Raw genomic sequence first — 23,731 nt, forward strand, 5'->3', positions numbered from 1 at the left:
TTCTGGTTACATGAGGCTCTCAGAGGTATGAGGTGTATGAGGGCGGTAAAACGGGAACTAAGTAAGGACGCATCATCGACACACAAAAGAAAAGGATTTTAAAGATATCGAATTAGGGAATCATTGGTGTTATGACCTGTCTAATGAATTTCTAAAATCAGACAAGTAGGAAAGGCCATTAAAATCACCATAGATGTCTTTTAGACTTAAAAATGCTCCAGAGAGCCTGTAATTCCTCCCAGCACATGGGAGGCTGAGGCATCAAGAACACAAGTATAGGCTAGCCTTCTTGGCTCTATAAGAAAACACTGTAAAGACATATTCTCTCTCTCTCTCTCTCTCTCTCTCTCTCTCTCTCTCTCTCTCTCACACACACACACACACACACACATACACATCCTCTCTCTTTCCATATATATATATAATATATACATTTGTAAATATACATTTAATATATAAAACATATATTATATAAAATATTAATATATTAATAAATATATATTAAAATGAGTTTCCAGTTAGGCCTCAATGTGTTACATAGAAATCATGTATAAAATATTTGTTGGATTTTATAATGATGAAATATGAAGTTTCTCAGTATACTTACAGTACAATTTAAACTCAGTCCTCCAGTCTCTGTGTATTTATGAGTGTGAGGAGGGGATTTGCACATGCCTGGGTATTTCCATGAGGAACATGTATTATTACCTTTACTGATCTGATTTACTTTCCTTTTAAAAACATTTTATTTATTATTTGCATGCCTATTCATGTGTGTGTGTATGTGTGTGTACCTGTACACGTGTGTGTATCTGTGTGTGCCTAGGGACACAGGCATGGAAGTCAGGGGGCAACATTTAGTAGTTGGTTCTTTTCTAACATCTAGAGATCAGATCATCAGGCTTTAAAATATGTAAATGGTAAATGCCTGGAATTTTCTTTTCAGTTCAATTTGATTTACTAAATTAATGTTTGTGTTGTATACATACGAGCATGTTTTAGATAATACATAATATGTCTGTGAATTTTGGTTCTAATTTACAACTACCTCTAATATCTTCTATCTATGAGAACAGTGGAACATTTGCCTGATAAATTCATAAAAAACAATGTGTATGGGGTAGTTCTAAAAAGTGAATTAAAGGAACCTCAAATTTAAGCCTCTCAAGATATGTGCTGTCAACCTCCAATGTTTTCAATTAAGAGAATCTTAAAATATTTCAAGAAAACGTTGTCTGTTGTTTTCTCTATTACTGTTTTTGAATCATGGAATTTTAATTAGCACAAAATTAGAAATTTCAAGCTGATGCTTATTTATGATGGAAAAGAACACCTGCCATGGGTTTGTTTGCAGAAGCAAGCATGGTAACAGGGTGCTGTGTCAGGCCTTCTGAATGCATGGTCACATCCACAGCAGGTCTTTCTTGTGACCCCATGTTTTCTCATAAAAGGTCGCACTCCTTACAGTTTTTGCTTCTGTCATTCTGAATATTATTATTTTAAAATTCTGAATAATTTTAATGGCAAAGATAGTGTTTGTTAGTATTTGATTGATGCAGCAATACGCTCTCAAGTGTAAGCTAATTAATAATATTTCAAGGTGAGGAAGAATATCATTCTGGTATAGGACACATGAGTCATAAAAGAGCATATGAAGCTATTTCCTCTCCTAGTTTAAAAGTCCTCATAGTTACACTGGTTTGTGATGGATTAGCGAACACAAATGTAACTGATGGAGAAGACACACACCCTTAGTGAAGCTTGGTGACATCAGAATGGCAGTTGTAACTGAACAGACTTCCACTGATATGCGAATTTTGGGGACCTACAAGCATTTAAGTGACTTTCTGAAGACAACTGATGGTTTTATTAGTAAGCTCATTAAAATGAAATGAATTTAAATAAATAAATAAATAAATAAATAAATAAAGCAAAAAGATGAGAACTTAAAATTATGTGGACCATCTACCCCGTTTTCCTGGTTCTCAATTGTGATTATGCAGACCTATCAAATTTTGACGCAATGGTGAATGATTTTAACAAATACTTTGTCACACTAAAATATAAATTATTAAAATATGTAGGTCTTTTCAGTATGAAATTTTGCTTAAATCCACTAAATATATAGCATGTGCTCATTAATTGCCTTAATTTCTCACATATATGTCTATATATATATATATATACACAAAATACATAATGTGTGTGTGTGTGTGTGTGTGTGTGCGCATGTGCATGTGTGTGTATGTTTATTCAAGGTTGAAGTAGGAGGATTACTCTGCATTCCAGGACAGTCTGGGTTAAGAGTCACTTCCATGCCAGCTTAGGTAACATAATACCATTGTTTCTCAATAAACCACCACCAACCTTCTTCTGCCCTCTGTATTTTAAATAAATAGTTCAAAACATTAAAAAGGTATGTCATATTGTTTCACTATAGTCTCACACCTACTATATTAAATAAAGAATGTGGAAATTGTGTTCGTATATAATTTGATGAAGCCAGAGGAACTGATGAAGGTGCGCACTGGTAACTCTTGATAGTGAGATGTAATAATGAGTGTTTAGCTTGTCTTGAATGTGTTAAGAAACTATATCAAAATCTCACACAGCTGTTTAATTTACCAGATGATTTCAAATCTATTTTAATCAAGTTAATTTTATGATCATTAAGCAGCTTCACAGGTGAGTGTACCAAATGTGAATGTGGAATTGTACTTTGGAATAACAGCAAATCATTAAATATGTTTAATATAAAAATGAGGTCAAGTCACTTGTTTTAAAAGCCCAAATCATTGAAGATAAATGTGGAGTATCAACATACTTTTATAACAAGATCTTCCTATTTATACAAAAATCTTTCATATTATTATAATGGCAGAAATGTTTTTAACCATTTTAAAATTAGCATAGAAAATGTTAGATATCATTATGGGACTATTCTTTTTCCATTAATTAATTTATTCACTTTACATCGCAATCACTGCCTCCCTCTCTCCTCCCAATCTCACGTAGACCCTCCTAAATTCCTCTCTCCCCTTCTCTGAGAAGAGGGAGCCCCCTTAGAGACCAATCCACTTGACACATAAAATAACTGCGGGACTAGGCACATCATTTTCCACTGTGGTCAGACAAGACAGCCCAGTTAGGGGAAAAGGATCCACAGGCAGGAAATAGTGCCTCACCACACTCTAGTTTTGGGTACCAGAATTAAGACCAAGCTTCACGTCTGCTACATATATGCAGGGAGAGAGAGAGATAAGCCCTGCACATGTGTGTACTTTTTGGGTAGTGATTCAGTCTCTGGGAGTTCCCTAGGCTTCAAGTTAGTGACTCTTTTGGTCTTCTTGTGGAGTTCTAGCTCATTATGGGATTTTTCAAATAATTATGCTTTCCTTTCTTACTTCATATATTCCAAATTGTAACCCTCCTCTCAGTGTCTTTCCTCTTTGTGTTACACATATTCTTTTGCCTTTCCCCTGTTATAACAAGACATGTATTTTATCATCTCTTGGTCTCCTTTCTAATATTTATATCTTATAATTACCCAAATGATACAGGATAGAAATGACATTGTTTACATTTATATTCATTTTCACACAAACAAAAACACACACCTTATAGACTAGGAACTGCGCATGAAACAACTTATTGCATTTATAAATTTAAATCATCTGAGTCAGTACTAACTTTCTAGACTTATTCATCTGTATCTGAAAATTTCTTAATTTCATATTTAAGATAAATAAAATTGGGTCCTGTACATATATTGCATCATCTATTCATCTGTTGATTCGCAGTTATCTGTGGATTGCCATCAAGACCAACCCCCTGTCTTGCTATTGTGAACAGAGACTGAAAATAGTTTTGCAAGTATCTCTGTGGCAGAATATGGCTCCTACAGGATTCTTCTTAAAAAATATAACTGGATCACATGAATTTTTGCTTATTTACAAAAAAAAGATGGTCAAGCAGTGCAGAATATTGCTATTAAACAGTTGCCAGCTACCTCAAAAAGCACAAAGGAACAAAGCCATTGTATCATTTAGATAATTCTAAAAATGTTGTGAGAAATCCCATCGAAGCTAATACTTCTTGAGAGTGTGCCTTTATTTTAAGTAAGTTTGAAATATTAAATATTAACATTGTATTAATCATTACAACTTTGGCATCATTCTTTTCACTCCCATGAATCTAACTGGTGTTAAGATACAACACTGCCATCTGCAAATTTTGTGGGAGAATTTACGAAACAAGCCGAACTAAGAAAACAAAGCTCATAATGCTTGAAGCAGATGCTGGGTTCTGTGTTGGGTCACATTCGCAGGTAATATTGTAATTTGCTGGAGACTGTACGCTATCAGGGAAAACCTAACTGGAAACCAGATGACACATGCCCTGTAGCCAGGCCTTCAGTCACTTCATTTGCTCCAGCCATTTTCATCCAGTTAAAAAGATATCTCCTATAACCTGGAAGCTTCCCCACCCAGTTGTCCACATTTCATGGTGTTTGAAGAATCTATAGAGGTCACTGAAGAACAGAAGTCACAACATGCTTCCTCAATGGTTAACAAAGCTACCTACCCAGAAAAGATGTTCCGAATGGTGCCAGGTGGCTTGATTGTTATGGGGTTAACTACTTTCTGATTGTATTTGACATTTTCCTTACAAAAGCTAAGTCATGCCTGGTAACCCAAACTGGATCAAAATCCCATTACTGGAAAAGTAACAAAACTAAACCAAAAAAGAACTAGACAGATCCAAGGTAGAACTACGGTTGATTTGGTAAATGATCTTATCAAACTGCCCATAAATATTTTTATATCAATAGATTACTGGTGCTTTCAATTTAGTCAAAGAAGATAGCGTTTGTAGTGGTCAGTCTGATACTCGTCAAAGTGCTGAGAATAAGTCACTTTGAGTGATCATTCATAAAAGGTGTCTATATTAACTTCTGTTCTCTGCCAAGTCTTAATGAATATCTTAGGAGAAAGCAGGAAGGACAAAATGATGATGAGGAATGTAATGAACTGTTATATTCTGGTACTAGAATTCATAAATTCACTGTGGTTATATTGAGAAAGATATAAGACCCAAACATGCTCAGGTCAGTCATCATGAATGTCAATATGAATGGCAGAGATGTTAATGAGACTTCACTTCATTACCAGTAGCCATTAGCAATTGATGACTTCATAAGAAGGAAAGTTTTTGGAATGTGGCTACTGATAGGGTGCCCACATTTTATTGGACATTCCCTACCTCTATACAGAAGCCAGCCTTAACTGGACTCAGTGTGCTATTGCAGTAAAAGAAAGGAAGGTCCTAAAGATGGGAGAGGGAAGGATTAGAGATGCATAAGGAAGAATAGAAGGGGGCAAGGGTTGGATATGAACAAGATAAATTGTATATGTCTGTGAAGATTTTAGAGAATAAGTTAAAATATTCTATAAAATGTGTGAGTTCTGGATTTCAACAGGACTTTAAGATAATGTTTGTTAAAAAGGTATTCTTTGATTTAGCCATGATGAAATTTTTGTTCCTCTGCAAGGCCAGAGCTCAGTATGGAAATCTGAGAGTGGGTCACAAGTGCTTTGTCATGGCATCTGGAGGTCAGTATTTGCATTTCCCATGAGTGAAGTGTTATAGAGTGTTTAGGTGCATACATTTATGAGAACAAACAAACAGGGAAATAAGTACACGGATGGTAGCAACAGGAACAACAGTGGCCATATGTCTGGGAAATGGTGACATAAATAATAGCAGACAATGAAAAGCAAACACATGAGAAGTTACAGTGAAGGTAGCTTACGATAATCTCCCAGGTTTCATTCATTTTAATTTTCAAGTGTTTTCGAATTTAGCTGTGTTGCAGAATTTAGAAATTCTTCAAATCCTTCCACATTGCAGAAAGACTGCATCCCAAATTACCAATTGAAGTATTCAACTGAAATATTTTAGCCTCTGAAATTGAATGAAACCCACGTGTGTAAAAGAGAGACAGATAATGTTTTGTAGAATTCAAGAATCAACGGCTGTCAGGAGAGCAACGACAGAGTTGTATATCTCAGGAGGGAAGGCAGACCCAAAATAAGGCTGACAAGTTCCCTTGTAATCTGGTCCAAAACTGGATACAAAGCAAAGGAGGAAGGGAGCTGTCTACCAAATGTTACCTCTCTGGTTCCTTACTGAGAGGCAGTGTAGTCTGCTGCCTCCTCCTGCTGTCACAGCTGGAGCATCTCTTCCCATCAGATCACCCCTATTCCAGTGGACTCTATCTCTATGCTCACCAATAGCTCCAATATTCCTTTCCTCATTACTTTTGTCAAATATTTTGACAGTGAGAAGATAACCAGTTTAAAGGAAGAAGCCATGCTGAAGGTTCATTGGTTTGTAGCCAATCATATTCTTGCAGAGGATGTGAGCTCAGTTTTCTAGCACCCTAATTTGGCTTCAGGAGAAGTTGACACCTCTGGCCTCCTTAGACACCGTTGCTCAAGAATATATGCCCAGACAGACACACACGTTCAAAACACGGTGACCAAAGCAGATTGGGCTTATACCTCCACAGGACAGGAATTCAGTCAGGGCAGGACCCGGGAGGTAGGTGCTGATGCACAGACCACGGAAAAGTGCTGCTTACTGGCTTGATCCTCAGGGTTTGCTCAGTTTTCTTTCTCATAGGATCTAGTGATAACACCACCCTCAGTGGGATGGGCTCTCTTCCTATCAATAACTAATTAAGGAAATGCAGAAGAACCTTGCCTATAGCCTGATCGTATGAAAGTGTTTTCTTACTTGAGGCTCCCTCTTCTTAGATGATGCTAGTTTGTGTAGAGTTAACTTAAAACTATCCAATACAGTTCCCCCCAAAAATGTTGTGAGGTCATGTCCAGATAAACTTACTAACACTATTAGAAAATGACTCCTGAGCATATACACAAAAGATGCTCCGACATATAACAAGGACACATGCTTCATTCTGTTCATAGCAGCCTTATTTATAATAGCCAGAAGCTGGAAAGAACCCAGATGCCCTTCAACAGAGGAATGGATATGTAAAATGTAGTACATCTACACAATGGAATACTACTCAGCTAGTGAAAATGGAAGGAACTAGAAAATATCCTCCTGAGTGAAGTAATCCAGTCACAAAAGAACACATGGTATGCACTCACTGATAAGTGGATATTAGCCCAAAAGCTTGGAATCCCTATGGAAAACATTCACAGATAGCATGAAGCCCAAGAAGGAGGATCAAACTGTGGGATGCTTCATTCCTTCTTAGAAGGGGGAACAAAACACAGGAGGAAACACAGGGACAAAGAGTGGAGCAGGGATTGCAGAAAAGGTCATCCAGAGTGCCCCACCTGGGGATTCATCCCATATGCAGCCACCAAACACAGTCAATATTACTGATGCCAAGAAGTGCTTGCTGACAGGAGTCAGATATAGGTGTCTCCTGGGAGTCTCTGACGGAGCCCTACTGATCCAGCTGAGAATGGTTGCAGCTAACCATTGGGCTGAACAATGGGACCCCAGTGGAGGAGTTAGAGAAAGGACTGAAGGAGCTGAAGGGGTTGGCACACCATGGGAAGAACAACAATATCAACCAACCAGACCCCACCAGAGCTCCCAGAAACTAAACCACGAACCATTGAGTACACATGGAAGGACCCATGACTCCAGCCACTTATGTGTCAGAGGATGGCATTCTCTAGCTTCAATAGGAGGAAAAGCCCTTGCTCCTGTGAAGGCTCGTTTCCTCAATGTAGGGTATTACCAGGGCATTGAGGTTGGAGTGGGTGGGTGGGAGTGGGAGCATCCTTATCTAAGAAGGGGGGGGGGGAGGAATTATGGAAGAAGGGGAAAGAGGGGATAACATTTGAAATGTAAATACAAAAAATATCCAAGAAAAATAAAAGTTAAAAAAAAAAAGAAGATGACTCATTCTCTGGTATCGGAACATCAAAAATGTCAGAGAATTTTATTTCATTTTCAGACTTTTAAAAAATATTTAAAAATTCTACTCTGGGTAAAATCCATTTGTGCTTCTCAAAGGTAAAATGCCATAGTCACAATTTATAGCAAACAGAAGACCAAAGGGAAAGCAAACAGCACAGTTTTTATTTACATGTGTTTTTTTTTAAGTGGGCAGCACGCCTGGATTAATAACATGCCTATAGTTCTAAGAGCATCAGAGAAAAATCAGATTGTGTGCTAAGTGTTATGATTGCTGTTGCTCAGATCTTTCAAGAGAGTGACTGCATTTTCTGAAAAGCTATTATTTCAGAGCGGAAAATTATTTGTGTGATGTTGAAATTCTCTTAATGGAAAATAAGCTAATAAGAAATATTTGCGTAATTTTGTACTAATTTACTGGTAATTAATTTTCAGATCCTTTCTCTTCCTGTTGTCAAGATTTAGCAACCATTTACTCCACACAGGTAAAGAGATGAATAAATAAACAAACAAATAAATAAATAAATAAACACACAAACTAATACAGGAAACTGAGGCTTAGAGACTTTACCCTCAGACAGGTAGATTTGAAGATATTTTAATGGCAGTGCTCTCCCTACTCAGTGAATTTTGTATGTAAAAAGAGTCACATTAGTTTTTCTTGGAAAGTGAACTACTAAAATGACAAAGGACACATTTTTTGTAAATGTCCCTCTGTTCAATAACTAGCCAGTCTGACAAACTTTGGTAGATCATCAATCTACCTACCACCATCTAGAGTGCTGGTATTTTCACAATTATAGCATATAAAATGAAACGACATAGTTAGGCAACCTATGAACACAGTTACTGACTACTCTTACCATTTGATAAACAAGTTTAACTTCAGAACCTGTCCCTAATTTCGATTCCCAGTGGAATCTCTAGTTCTTTCTACATCATGTTTCCCCCAGGATGTCTTTACACTACTGCACTATGATTCTTCTGAGAATCACAGTAGTCCAGTAAGTGGAAAGGCATTGAAGGCAGAACAAAGGTCTTATTTGAATCTCACTTTCTCTCAAGGTCCTTAATGAGGGAAGATTCTGAAACTACCTGTGGCCTCTGGTAATGACCGTGCTATTCAAACTGGACCTTGTCTGCTTCAAGCTCTTTCAAAGCCCTTTGCCATTTTGACGTGCTTCTAAAAGTACTTTGCTGTCACTTCTTCAACCTGCACTGTCTCTCCAAACTAGGTACACACTTCGGCTAACACCAAATGGCATCCAGGCTGTGTGTCACTGGACAAATCAATTGTTGTGGTCTTCTCTGGAAAAACCCAACACTCTGCTCTAAGCCTTTCTCTGTTGTCCATAGTTCTTTGTGTAGGGATGAGCCCTGAAAATATACATAGAAGTAACATTACATGAACTGAACAGGCTATAATTAAGAATATTTGGGGGTTGGGGATTTAGCTCAGTGGTAGAGTGCTTGCCTAGGAAGCGCAAGGCGCTGGGTTCGGTCCCCAGCTCCAAAAAAAAAAAAAGAACCAAAAAAAAAGAATATTTATTATTCTTATATAAGTAAGAATATACAAGAGGCCTGACAAGCAGATGAAGGAGTCGGATGCAGATCTTAAAGCCAATGGACAGACGCCGGGGACCCCTGCGGTTGAATTGGGGGAAAGCTGAGGAGGAGGGCAGCCCCATGGGAAGAGCAGCAGTTCCAAGTAACCCAGACCCTGATGTCTCTCAGACACTGAGCCACCAACCAGGCATCATACACCAGATGAGATGACGTCCCCTACACATACATAGCAGAGGACTGCCTGGTCTGGCCTCAGTGAGAGAAGACGCACCTAACACTCAAGAGACTTGAGGCTCCAGGGAGTGGCGACATCTGGTGGGGTGAGGGTGGAGGTGTGGGGACATCCTCTTGAAGATGGGGGGGAGTAGGAGGTATGGGATGGGGAGAGGTCAGGGAGAGGACTAGAAGGGGGATGAAGTTTGGATTGCAAAAACATATTAAAGAATAATAATAATAAAAGAATATATGTATCTTAAAGGGAGTGACCTCGAGTAATTTATGGGAAGGTTTGGAGGGAGAAAGTAAAGGGAGAAATGCTATAATTAAGTTATATTCTCCAAAAAAACTTTATTAAATATTTTTTACTGGAGATTCTCTTCTGCTTTCTCCCCATATAGTTACTAAAATAACTTAATCATTTTCTAAAGGTTTTTATTTGTGTCAGAATCAGCATTTTCAGAATTTCCACATAAGTACTGATGAGACTAAAATTGTATAAACATTATTTCCAATTTTTTCTCACTCTGTAATCACCTTACATGTGCTTCACACCAGCTAGCTCAAGAAGCCTTTAATTTTCTGACCGCAGACTAACCTAAATGAATATCGGAAGCGCATAGGAGAGTCTTTGAGATCTAGAGCAGTAGAAAACGACTGTATTACCGAAGCAAAAGCAGTTTAAAGTGCTACAATTATCTGGGCACTTATTGCAATTCCACAAACTCCCCAAAATTAATAGATTTTATTAGACCCTTTCAGAAGTCATGCTTTGTGGCATTTGGATTTATTTGTTGTCCTGGCTGAAAGTTTCAGCCGAAGCCAAGGTCATCTTCTTCCCCGAAGTTGGTGTAATTAGTATCAACTCAGTGTTTCACGGAGCTTACATTGCAGTTATTAACTATTCTTCATGCAGAGTGCCAAAGCAACAGGGGCACTGCTGCCAATCTCTCCAGCTTCAAAGGCACAGCTCCTAATTTAATTCATCCGTTAGTACGAAATATGCAGCCTGTATAGTTTATTAATGACTTTAAAAGTAATTTTAGAGATGGTCTAGAAATATATATTCATATATGAGTCATGCATTTCAAATGTGAAACTGTGGCTCACATATAAGTCCTTTTAGCACTGGGTCTTTAAAAGCAATGTGCTTTCTGAAATAACTGTGGCATAACTTTCATATTTATACAAATAAGCATATATATTTTTATATTTATATGCACAATTTGAACTTACATTGAACTTAAGAAAAATCTATTAAGGAAAATTTTGTTTTTAAGAGGTTGTATTGGAAGAAATACTTGTAACTTACTAGATTGTATTAAATCAAGAATTTACTACCATATAACTCCTTAAGATATACATAAAAATGAAAAAAACTATTTCTATTAATTTAAAATATATGAACTACTGTAACAAGAATTGGTTTATATTTATGTAAATCAAATAAGGAGATAATGTTAAAATAACATGTCTTAAAGCATTTAATGACTTACAGGAGGCAACCCATAAGATCAGTCTGGGAAAGTATGACATAGCCTATATGTTCAATGTCCTTATAAAATGGTACTGGAAAAAATATAGACACAGAGTTTCCTATATCATAATTTGTAAACTCTTGTGTTATATGCCCTGTTATAGTTTGTAAAAGCCAGTAAACTTAAAACTTAGTCAGAGGACAAGTTCATATGAATCAGAATTAAATTCTTCTTCTTCTTTTTTTTTTTAGAAATCATTAGTTTAAAAAGTGACATGCATCCTTCTTCCACATGAGATCTGCTACAAAGGCAGCAATTAATCATCAGCCTGCAAGCCTAACAAAGCAGAGAGGAGTTACAGTGTGATGTGGCCATAATGAAAGAAAGTATCTTCAACAACAGAATGCAAGCATTGTATACTTGTTCATTCCAAGTGAGGAATTACAAATATAGATACATATATACATGAATATATATTTGCACGTGTATTTATATATTATATACATATATATACATATATATGTTTTCTTTATAAACCATCCAAATGTAACAACTTCATAATATAAAGGCTGAAAGAACAACATCACCTTTTATAGTAGACAAAATACCCAAACTTGTCTTTTTTCCCCATAAACAGGTTTTTAGACACAGGAAGACTGTCTGGATAAGAAATTATTACTTAATTTTTGTCAAGTAAAGAAAAATAAAACCCAACATATTGGCACTTAATTTTTAAAAGCTCACAACACCATGCAAATCGTTTTTTATTACTACCATAAAACCAGCAACACTTTTAATAGCTAAACACCCATAATAAAAGCTCATAAACAACTTCTTGATTTGCACACTTTGAGATTTAACTGTGTCACAATGATATATTCTCGACATTCTTAATGCTCTATTTGAGTGAGTTTATCTTGACGATTCAGAACAGTAATGATTGTAAGACAATCATTCTTTGTTATGACTCAAATTCCTTCTTTCTTATCCTGATGAATGTTTATCTCATTACATTCTTCTATTTAAAGCCATCTATATAATAGAGGAACAAGCAGATACTTGTGAAAACAAAGAAATGATTGAAGGTGCACGGGGTTCAGAGCCTATGCACACCCACATATCATATACAGTGCACACATATAGAAATAACACAAAGCACATTTAAAATAATTGATTCAAACCTGTTTTGAGTAAATGCATTTGGTGCTGGTTTCAATTGCACATAACATTTTATGTTCATCATACCTGTACATTTTTTTAAATCTCAAATCAGCTGAAATGAAGGAATATGTAGATGAATAATGCCATTTTGGGATATACATCTTAGACAACTGGTAGTCATTAAAATTGTCTATGTCAGTTCTCAAACTTTCCAGTGCTTGACTGTTTAATGTCCTTCCTCACGTTGTCCCCAAGCCAGAAGATTTTATTTTCATTGTCATTTCATAAAATTATTTTTGCTACTGTCATGAATCTTAATGTGACTATCTTTGCTTTCTGACAATCTTTTGACCCCTATAGGGCATGTGACCTCCAGGTTGAAGACTTCTGGTCTATAGTAAAGCACTATGGGTAGAACTTGATAATCTGTCTCAAATTCTCTGTGCTTGCACAAGTAAACGATGAGGTAAATTTTATTTTCAAAAGATGCAGTGCGATTGTGTGAAAATGAACTTTCATTAGGATTGTTCTAGTGTCTTTTGAGAGGAAAACTAGTCATTTGCTAAAATGTTTTAAAACTCATATTTGAAGAATGTGTTCGCATATATGGTTCTATACACTCAGCTATATTTAGTATATTTAGTAAATTAAGGTTTTCTTTCCCTTTGGATAATTCTCAAATTCCAAAAAGTAATTTTAGCATTTTGGTTTAAAAAGGAAAAAAATACTTGTCCATGCTGATACTACCTTAATTTCAGATGCATGTTAAAGTTTTTTCAGCTATGAGGTTGAAAACATACACACACACACACACACACACACACACACACACACACACACGCACGCATGCACACACACACATATGGTGGGATATATATATATCTCAGTTTGAATCTTATTACTCTGGTGGCTCAAGAGACAGATACATGAGAAATGACTAGTTGGTGAGTAGGAATCCTTCTTGACTGCAATGCATGTTGTCACCTTCTACCCTTTAATGACAGAAGAAGAAATTAAGATATAAGAACTAGACCCTTACCATAAAAACTATGCTTTAGAGAGGAATTATCTTGAGAAAGGTCAAACATCAATCCTAAGACATACTGGCTATGCCTCTAACTTCCATGTGTTGAGATTTTACCTAAAAATATGGACTACAAAATTTGTTATAAAATTCTCTAGAATGAAACCTAAAATACTGATGTTTAGATTGATTATATAAATAATTTAATTACTATTTTAGGTTTTCAACTATGTGTTTGTTTGAACAGAATCATTGGACACAGGCATCTTAATACTGAGTAAGTCATCCCTATATTTATAGGACATTTCAGAGAAAGAGGTATGAATATGTAAGAAAACTTTTGCTTCAAATTTGAAGGATTGATTATGATTTTCATTTAAGATATCATAGTAAATATATACTGCATAACTATACATAGCCTTTTTTTTCTTTAAATAACAGAATCAGTTTTTCAAAACTTTACCTTTATAGTTACATATTAAGTGGATGGAACTGACCTAAGTCTACATCTTTTCTTGAGTGATAGAACTTTTACAATTATTTCTTTTAGATTTTGAGACTATAACAAAATATTACCCCCCCCCTTTTACTCCCTCAAAACCTCCCATAAGTCATCCTTCCTCTCTTTTCAAATTCATGGTCTCTGTTTTTTATTAGTTGCTGTTGTAGACCTTCTTGTATATATATACTCCTGAATATATAAACAACTTGTTTTGTCTCTATAGTGCTGCTTGCATATATCACTGCTATGGATAATTAGTCCGTGTGTTTCTGTGTGGGTAATCCTGTTCTATGGCTCTCCACATTTCTTAGCTTCCTTTAGTTTTGTAGATATGATGCCTCTTGGGCATTCTGCTGCCTACATTAGCATTCCTATTCCATGTTCAGGTAGTGACACTGTTGAGATCTTATGGAAGCTTCTAATATAATAAAACGCAAATTATCCCTGGTATCAGAAACATAGGCAACTTCCCAGAGCTATGACATCATGGACCTTGGAGGGTCATAGAGTTTTGTTGAAGAGTTTGCTTCCAGAAGTAAGATGTGAACTGCAACCATAGCTAGAAGAAAAACAAACTTGTGATTTGAATACATTTTACTAACACAAAACTAGTGTAAACTAGTGCAGTAGTCACACTCAAGCCAAGAAAGGCTCCTAATGGACCAGAATAGAATCCAATGTTTCTTCACATCTAAGCCAAATAATGTGAATGGCGCTTTGCCATTTTGATTGTTTCTATATATTATTTCTTTTTCTCTGCTTACAAATAACCAGGAGAGATGGATGAGGGGTACTTTCAATTTCTTTTCTGAATATAGGTCACTACTGATATTTTTCTGAAAGGAATTTGTAATATTAATTCATTGAAAAAATGAAGTGACTGAATTCATAAGGCATTCCTGGAAAATGTGTTTTTGTTTTGTGTCTGTCTATCTGTCTGTTTGTTTGGATGACAATTTGTTTGGTTCTCTGTTCAAATCCCAAAATCTCTTCAAAAAAAGACCCACCACTAAGCCCACAAAGCAACTCCAGTCTTTATTCCCTGTCTTTTCTACAGGTACTCAAAGGAATTAATTTCTTTATCATATAACACTTTTGCTGGTATATGATTCATCTAATAAAGCTTTTCTCTGTATAATTAAAATGGTTTCCGGTCTGGAGAGATGGCTCAGAGGTTAAGAGCACTGTCTGCTCTTCCAGGGACTTGAGTTCAATTCCCAGCAACCACATGGTGGCTCACAACCATCTGTAGTGGGAGCCTGATGTTGTGTCTGAAGACAGTGACAGAATATATTCACATACATAATATAAATAAATCTTTAAAAAATGGCTTCCAATCTTTTTCTCATAGGTAATGCATTTGCCACAACAAGAGATAAAGAAGATCTCAAGGCTGTGACTTAGATGACTTGGAGACTCTTTTGGTACATTTCATTTGAATACAGTTATAGTCCTTTAAATTTATTTATAATTTCATGTATATCATATCTTGGATAGAATAGTGTAGATATTAGCCATGATTAACTTGTTAAAACCTCTTACACATATAAAGATAAATGCTACAACTTATGAAATTATAAGAAAGTCTGTCTAATCCTCATAAAATGATATGCATTCAGTTTATTTCATATTACATTCAGTGAAAGGAATGCAATGATAAATAAGAGGAAATTTTGCAAAAGGACCTTACTCTTTCCCTTTGGTTCTCAGTTTTTCTTAGACGATATAGTTTTATTGTCAATCCTGTTAATTGCAATATTGAGACATTTCATAAAATTTGAATAATAAATCACCCACAAACATATGTGCATAAAAATCCATCAAAGCTGATTGTCAGTGTACAAGAACTCCGTATCACAAAACTTACAAAGTAAAACATTCACAGCATCGATTATATACTGAATTATTTATTTCTCCCCCAGATATGGACTTGACTGTATTAGTGTTGTAGGTGACCTTTGTTATTTCTCTAATCTTCTGATGTTGGTTGGAGAGTAAAAAGAAAAAATGGGGATTAAGTTACCATTCAGGTCCTTCTGCATATGTTTGTGTGTGTGTGTGTGTGTGTGTGTGTGTGTGTGTGTGTGTGTGTTTGTGTTTTAATGCCACATAAAAATATGGCACAATCAAGCACATACTCTGTTTCTTTACATCTTTCTGCATTCTAAATGTTTATTTCTATGTTTAAATAGGAAAATAAAAGAATGGTATTTTACATGTGTGGATGAATATCGTTTCAATTTTCTTACTTTTGAGATCATGTTTATGTAACATTTCTCCCTTCTGTTTTCTTCTTCCAAACTCTCACATGTACCTTGTACTTTGCTTGTCTTCAAATTTTTGGCCTCCTTTTTCATCAACTGCTATATGACTTTGTATGCACATATTTTCCCATGTATAACCTACTCAGTAAATGTAATGTCACTTGTATGTTTGGTTTCAGGATGATTGATTGTAGTACTCTTCCCTGGGGAGACCAGCTCTCCACTCCCACTTCCCTCATTTGCCTGAAATTCTTAGTGAGAGGTTGAGGCATGATGGGCTTTTTCCCACGTACTATGCCACGCCCATTATCATCATCCTTGTTCACATTTGGGTGGCCATGTTGCTAAGCCCACGAAGCCTCACCAACATGACCACATATGCATATCTTTTAATGTTTAACTGTATGCTTGTGAGAAAATAAGATTAGTTCTCTCGCTTTAGTATCATAATATACACATATATACTTTTGTAAATAAAGATAATATAAATATATAAATTACACTTTGTAATATTACTGGAAAGATATTTGGAATAAAGAAAAGGAGAATTTTAGATTTCTCCTATTTTTTGCCTTAAATAAAATTATACTTTGTCCCGTAGTTTTCTGGTTTTTTCCCCTCACTCATAATACAAGCATCTATAGCAAAAACACTTAAATCCTGCTTCCATAAATTAACAGATACCACTGAAAATAAATTCATTCATTAGAGACAAATAATCAAGAAAGTTTTAAGAAACTCATTGCATCTGACATCAAATTACTTTGCTGCTATGAACTGGCATGTTATGATATCCCGGAATATGACTCTTAATCACAGTGACCAGACATGTTTTTTTCTGCAACAAGAGAAAAACAGGTTTTTGAAACTCTTGTGTAAGACTATAACCCATTTTCATATTAACAACAAAATTTCAAGGAGGAAACATATACTATACCAGAAAACCACGACAGGCCAGGTATTAAAAAGATAGAAATAGACCATTCTTTTTATAATTGTGGGAACATACAATCTCCATGAACATCTAGTTAAATTGTTACACTTAATAAGTTAGTATAGCTTTATGACACAAAATGCATGTAAGTAAGGAGAGGGAGGGTTAAAAAGAAGCTTTTTCTGCACTTCACTTTGCTGTGTATATATTAAATTTAAGGTATATTTTTCTATAATTTCTATATTTTCAATAATAATAATAATAATAATAATAATAATAATAATAATAACAAATTTTGCTTGTGTTGCTACCTCAGCTCCTTTATGTAATGTTGCTGTTTTTGGGTTGAAATAAAGTGCTTATTTGAATACTAATTACAGAGTATTTAAGCCAAAGTATAAATTTCTATTAGGTCAGAAATCTCTATAACAGTCCTTTCTAGAATATCCTGTCAGTGGAATCAATTTACGGCAAAATACATTTTGAGTATTTACTTGAGAGTTCTTAGTGGTGAATCACACATGACTGTTCATTTTAGAAAAATTCAACACTGTGAAAACTTCAATTTGTAGAGGGGTATCAAGTCCATGATATTAAAGTAGACCATTTACAGCCAAATGCTATCTCCACATCATTGAGCATGTTATTTCTTTACATTTCAAGACAAGTCAAAATCTGTGTCCTAGCTTCACGTCTCAAGTTTGCTCAGTGTAGTGGAGATGCATATATTATTAGATGCCATCTCGCAGCATTTGGATACTAGTTATATGTGACCCTAAAAATAAAACAAACCACTTGACTCATAGTCTGCTTTAGTAATCCTCATACTAATCTCGTTGACCTAATCACATCCCACTATTAAGATAAGATAGCTATGTAAATTGGACCTCATTATTCCATTGTACACAGTATCCTCTACACAGCTCCACTTACTGGGCTTCCGAGGCTATAACAAAGAAGCATACTGTACCTCTTCTGCTGCTGCTTGATGCAGATGTGCTTGGGCTGGTGGTTATGGCTACAGTGGTTGTTACTGGTGCAGTGGTAAGGGAGGGGATGATAGTAGTGGGAAGCAAAGTGTTGGGAACATCTGGTGAGTGGAAAGAAACAAAATATAAAATAAAATCATATCATGCCAACAAAAGAGAAACACAAATGATTCAAATTATAAATACACACATCTTATTTAGGCATAATCTTTTAAAGGTGAAACAGAATAACAGGAACACAAAAACTGCAACACACAGGTTCCGTCATTTTTCTTTCACTTCTCTTTTATGCTCCCCCAAGAAGCAGAGTCATCCGGGAGCTATGTTTGAGAATAAGTAAATCGCGTGCAACATTCAGAGTGAAATTTAAAATGACAAGAGTTCACTTGTTCTTTGAGGCCTTCGAAACTCACATGCAGTAGCAAAATACATATATGTAAAATAAAAATGACATGCTTTGTCAAAGAAGTGTAAACAACGAAACACCACATACAGAGACACAAATACCGCCATGTAAGATTAAGGAAGTGTTAACGATGAGTATGTATATGCATATTAAATGCCTCTGTATTTCCTTTCAGGGAAATGATAGGAAACAGGATGAGTGAAATCTTTAGAAACAAACAAACAAAGGAAGCCAATTGTTATAATTGTTATTGTGCTCCTCCTGTTTTCACAAACGATGTTAATGTACAGTTTAAAATCTTGCAATTCTTACCCCAATTAGCTGGTAACGCCTTCTAACAAATTTGCAGTACCTAGGGGTCTTTAACAAGTATCAAGTCAACTAGCATGGCACACACGATGTGATGTTCAGACATGTTTATGATTTATTTAAGTACAAGACACCAAGAGAAGTTACTGGATAAGAATTTGAAAAAATACCATTCAGTCTACAATCCATAATTAGTTAAGCTGTCAGAAATTAAAATTCAGTTCAAATCCAGAGATAAAATGGTGAGCAGAAAGAGCCACTTCTCAGTGTTCGATGGCCGAATTTCCTGATTTCATTAAATAAGTCTAAAGCGTTCAGAGTGGCAAAGAGACCTCAAGCAATGTTTCCAGTGTCAGGTTATGAAAAACCTCCGGATAATCCTTGGAGGGAAATTTTGTTCCCAGCAGACAGGCATATAATTTACACAGTAAGAATTAGAAACACTTCCCCAATTACCTGTAATTATTTTACTGGGGTTTGATTTCATATGTTTGTCATGCAACCATCAAATATTCACAATTCTTGACGGATTATTTGGCTGTTGAAAGATTGCTTGTCATTCGTTCAGTTAAAGTCTTTGAGCCACACCAAACATTTTTCTAGCACTTTACCCTGATAAATAGCTCTACTCCATCTGCTGACTATTCCCGCTGAATTCTCCACACTGGAGACATTGAAAACAGCGTGAGATCACTCTCTTATCTTGAATATTGATGTTTACATCTGTTTTTCAACAGGGAAAATGCTTCCTGGCCAGTCAAATTAAGAAAACAACCCCTGAAAACTCAATGGTGTTACATTAATCACTAGGGAAAATGGGTATTGCCTGGAGAGCAATTTATCATGATCATAAGGTGACACTGGTTTTAGAAAGAATATTGTGAATGAATAAAAATTGTGAATTTATACCCATAGACTTCTTATTTAGTATTTTATTCTATATTCTTACTCCTTGGTAAATATTTTTTAAAAATTACACAAAATAGAAATAAATGGAAACATACTGGATAAAATATAGGTTAACTTTTTATGCCTACATAAAATATAAAATAATACATTTTTATTAGAATGATCTCAAATTTATTTTTGTAAAAATATTGCAAAATGAACATCTAGTACAACAGTATTTAAGAACAAATAATACATTTTCTTTAAAAGTCTATTTATGGAGTCTGATATTATTACATTTATCACTGACTATGATTTTTTTTTAACAAACAGTAACATAGAATGACATTCTCTTAACCATTATCCTAGAAAAAAAGCAACCTTTCAAAATTAGCTTTATTATTTCACTATAAAATCTGGCCCAATATAATAGGCTTATATTTATTTGTTTGGGTTATCCAAATAAAATATTAGTTTTCATATTTCTCATCTCAGCAATAATAGAACTCCTGGATTATTTGGGAGCCTAAAGTTATTCATGTTTTCAAAGCATTCAAGAATGTAGCAATCAAATCTCTTACACGTGTCCAATATTATAAATATAGAATCTTTTAGCATTATCTACTATTTAATGAATTAGTAATTTCAGTCCTCATAGATGCAATTAAGAAACTCCTTATAAAAGCCTTGAGAAATGTGCAGAGAGAAGAGGAAGCATGCCAGGCTCAGCACTTGGCTGGGTGTAGAGTATCTCCTGTCATGTTCTTCTGCCCTCCCTTCAAGAATCATGTGGCACCGATGTGTACAACAGGTGTGCTGAGAAGAAATATTTCTACCACAATTACATGTTTTTAACATGCACTTGTGCTTTAATATGTTTTATAGCCAATGAGCTATGTAGCTTTTAAAATATGTTTAGTGTCCATGACTCTACGCACTGGTCTTTTAGTCATCAGTTATTTTGGATTTAAATTATTTCATCTCTGTTGTGGAACAGTAAAAGTTGAAATAAACTAAAATACTAGAAGATAATTAGAAACAGGTAAAATAAATGATATGGGATTAGGTGGAATTAGTTAGAAATGTCAGAAAGATTGCAAAAATTGGGTGAAACTTCTGTCACAAAATTAAACTTTCTATCTGATCTAATTTGATTCTGGTCTTGTATAACTTGATAATTCACTCTAGAAGGAAGAACTCTCAGTTACTGCTCAGTATAAAAATGTGACTAAAGAAAACTAGAAAATGTCCATGTCTAATAGGATAGATTAATTATAATAGAATTAAAAATAAAACACTTCCTTCAAAACACCTTTTTTATTTTCATACAGCAAAAATAATATTTTGAAGGGTACTTTCTAGAGTCACAATATATGTTTTAATACTTTCAGATATGTAAGATAATAATCAAAACATTATAGAAACAAATATTTACTAATTTAAAAGTGACTTGATATTATGTATATATGTGTGTGTGTGTGTGTGTGTGTTTGTGTGTGACTTACGTATATGACTTAAGAATGACTTGTTAATAGGACACATATTGGTAATAGAGGTTGCTGTACTAACAGCTCAGGATCTACTGGCATGGTGGCTTGATTAGGATCCGGAAAATCAGACATTATCAATGACTCTGAGAAGTGTTCCTAAGTATTCTTTTCCCCTCTTTATAAAATTCAATATTGCTTTTGAAATGCCTTGCTTTTATAAATGAATAGCAATACTTGATAAAGAAAAACAAACACCTCAGTAATAATTGCTTAAAGTATTAATTTTGAACCTTTAGAGAATGATGACAAAAATGGGTTCACATTTTCTCCCAGAAATATGAGATATAAAACTCTGAATCACCTGCCTTTTACTTTTAAGACAAGTTTTTACTGTGCAGCCCTGGCTACCCTGAATGGTGTTATGAAACCCTTTCTGTCTCTGCCTCTCAAGTTCCTCCATGTCTACACTGCATATTTGTGATGTTTCTAGAATGAGATACATTTTTAAAACTATTATACAATTATACTATGAAATAATCCAGTAAAGCATCAAGATATAAAACACAGCCATATTTCTCTTTTACTATTTATCTGTTTATTTTCTTCAAAGAATAAAATACCGTTTTTATATACAAGTAAATCATATACACATATGATATAATACTAAATATTAGTATAAATTTAATTTCTTAATTCCTTCTATAACACAAAGTAATCTTTTGTTTTACTTTGTATGTTTTGTTTTGTTTTGTATGTTACTTATGCTTCTTTTCAGAATCTTTCATAATATTACATGCTGAATATGTTAATTTAAGATCTTGAGGCACACATGAGCACGCACACACACACATTTATATATACAAATGTACTAACATTACTTGATTATTTATAGGATATTGGAACATGGACCCCATAATCAATCATGTGAAGTGATGGTCAACAGTCAAATTTATAATATATAACTATAACTTTGAAGTAGTATAAGTATAAAATGACAACTAAACTTTTACATAATGCTTTATCTGTAATTTGTACAGTGTCAACGCTTAACTTAATATTGCCCCTGTATTGTTCCTAGGAAAGTGTACTATATATTAACTTAATCAGTTGCTGAGATATTCACGTGAAACGAGAATTATGGAGCCAAATGGACCAGCATGTAAAAGTTTCTGATGGCAACACTGAGGACCTAAGATCAATACCCAGGTCAAACATGGTGGGGAAAGGAAACAACTCTGATAATTCGTTTTCTGAGCTTTGCATATGTGTGGTGGTATAAGTACACACAAAATATGTAGCTAAAACATATGAACAAGGCATAATAGTAAGTTCAGCATTAGTAATTTACAAAAGAGATGAGGTGTGTATAGTGCATATTCTTCCAGAAGTTAAATCATAATTAATGGAGAATTAACATTTAAAAATATTTAGAATGTTTAAAAAAGTTACTTGGGAAACTGTATCAAGTAAAAGTAATTATGTTTTGTTTAGATCTGATCATGAAAATTGGTAACTTCACAGAAATTATTAAGCTCATCTTTTAATTCAAACAAGAGACACCTCAGTTATTTTCTTAATAACCACATATTAAGACAAACCTATGAGTGAATTTATTTGAATGCGACATTAGCTGATGGCAATTTCTAAAACTGTTTTGATTATAATACAGAGAAATATAGAACACCAATTTCTCCACAAACGTGACTGACTTGAACTTTCTTTTGCTAACAGTCTACATGCTGTTACTTTACATGGGTTGTTACAGAAATTCATTGAATTCCAGGAATCATTAAAATTTAAAAATGCAAACCCAATTTACTGAATAATGGTATGCAAATATTCTAGTGCTGTACAATGTACTGTGATGTATGCTGTGTACATAAATATTTAAATTTTAAATAATCAAGTAAGGGTCTCTATAATTCTACACACATATTATACAGTAAACAGAGGTTTCCCTATAAGGAAAATTGTGGCATTTTCATTGATAGGGCACTGAGAAAAAAGATTTATTTAAGTCACAAAATTTGGTTTATGAGTTTGTGTTCATCTAATCTATGCATTGCGAGGAATTTAAAAATAATCATATAAATATATAAAATAGGATATTTTAAGAATGCCAGACAAACCCCTATATCTTGATTACTGAACATTAGTGCAGACACTAATTCAGACACTAGTGCAAAATTTGACGTAAGTTCCAAGTGTGATCTGTGAGGCTGATGCCGACTTACAAACAAATGCATGTTAATTCGTAATATTCATTACAACCTATTCATATGAAGAACCATGTCAGCTCAGGCATAAAACAGTTTAAACTAAAGAAGTTCTGTGTGGAAGGGCTTGTTTTATAATAAATGCATCAATCTATTACCACTCCTCCTTAGCTCCATTAACTGTGCTCAGGACTCCACACCATGTCCCCATGGTTCTGAGGCCGCCAGAGTGTGGATGCCCTCCATCAAGGACTGGAGGGCCTCAGAGCCTACATGCTCGGTGTCTTTACTTCATTGCCCATTATGCCCGTTTTAGATCAGAAAGA

At 34.8% G+C, this 23,731-nt stretch overlaps 1 protein-coding gene across 8 annotated transcripts in view; it reads right to left on the reverse strand.

The window, feature by feature from the left end:
- The window catches only part of Cadm2 (cell adhesion molecule 2), a 977,017-nt gene that overhangs the window by 61,494 nt on the left and 891,792 nt on the right, over positions 1 to 23,731 (reverse strand). For 4 of the 8 annotated variants that reach the window (XM_087576478.1, XM_087576477.1, XM_087576481.1 and 1 more), the window contains one exon: positions 18,078 to 18,197. The exons of the other annotated variants lie outside the window; for them this stretch is intronic. In XM_087576478.1, coding sequence (XP_087432604.1) covers positions 18,078 to 18,197 — 120 coding nt within the window. The remainder of the gene's footprint in view (positions 1 to 18,077; positions 18,198 to 23,731) is intronic. 8 annotated transcript variants of the gene reach the window in all.

The sequence above is a fragment of the Rattus norvegicus genome, chromosome 11 (genome assembly GCF_021556685.1).
Source record: "Rattus norvegicus strain SHRSP/BbbUtx chromosome 11, alternate assembly SHRSP_T2T, whole genome shotgun sequence".
NCBI classification, from domain to species: Eukaryota; Metazoa; Chordata; class Mammalia; order Rodentia; family Muridae; genus Rattus; species Rattus norvegicus.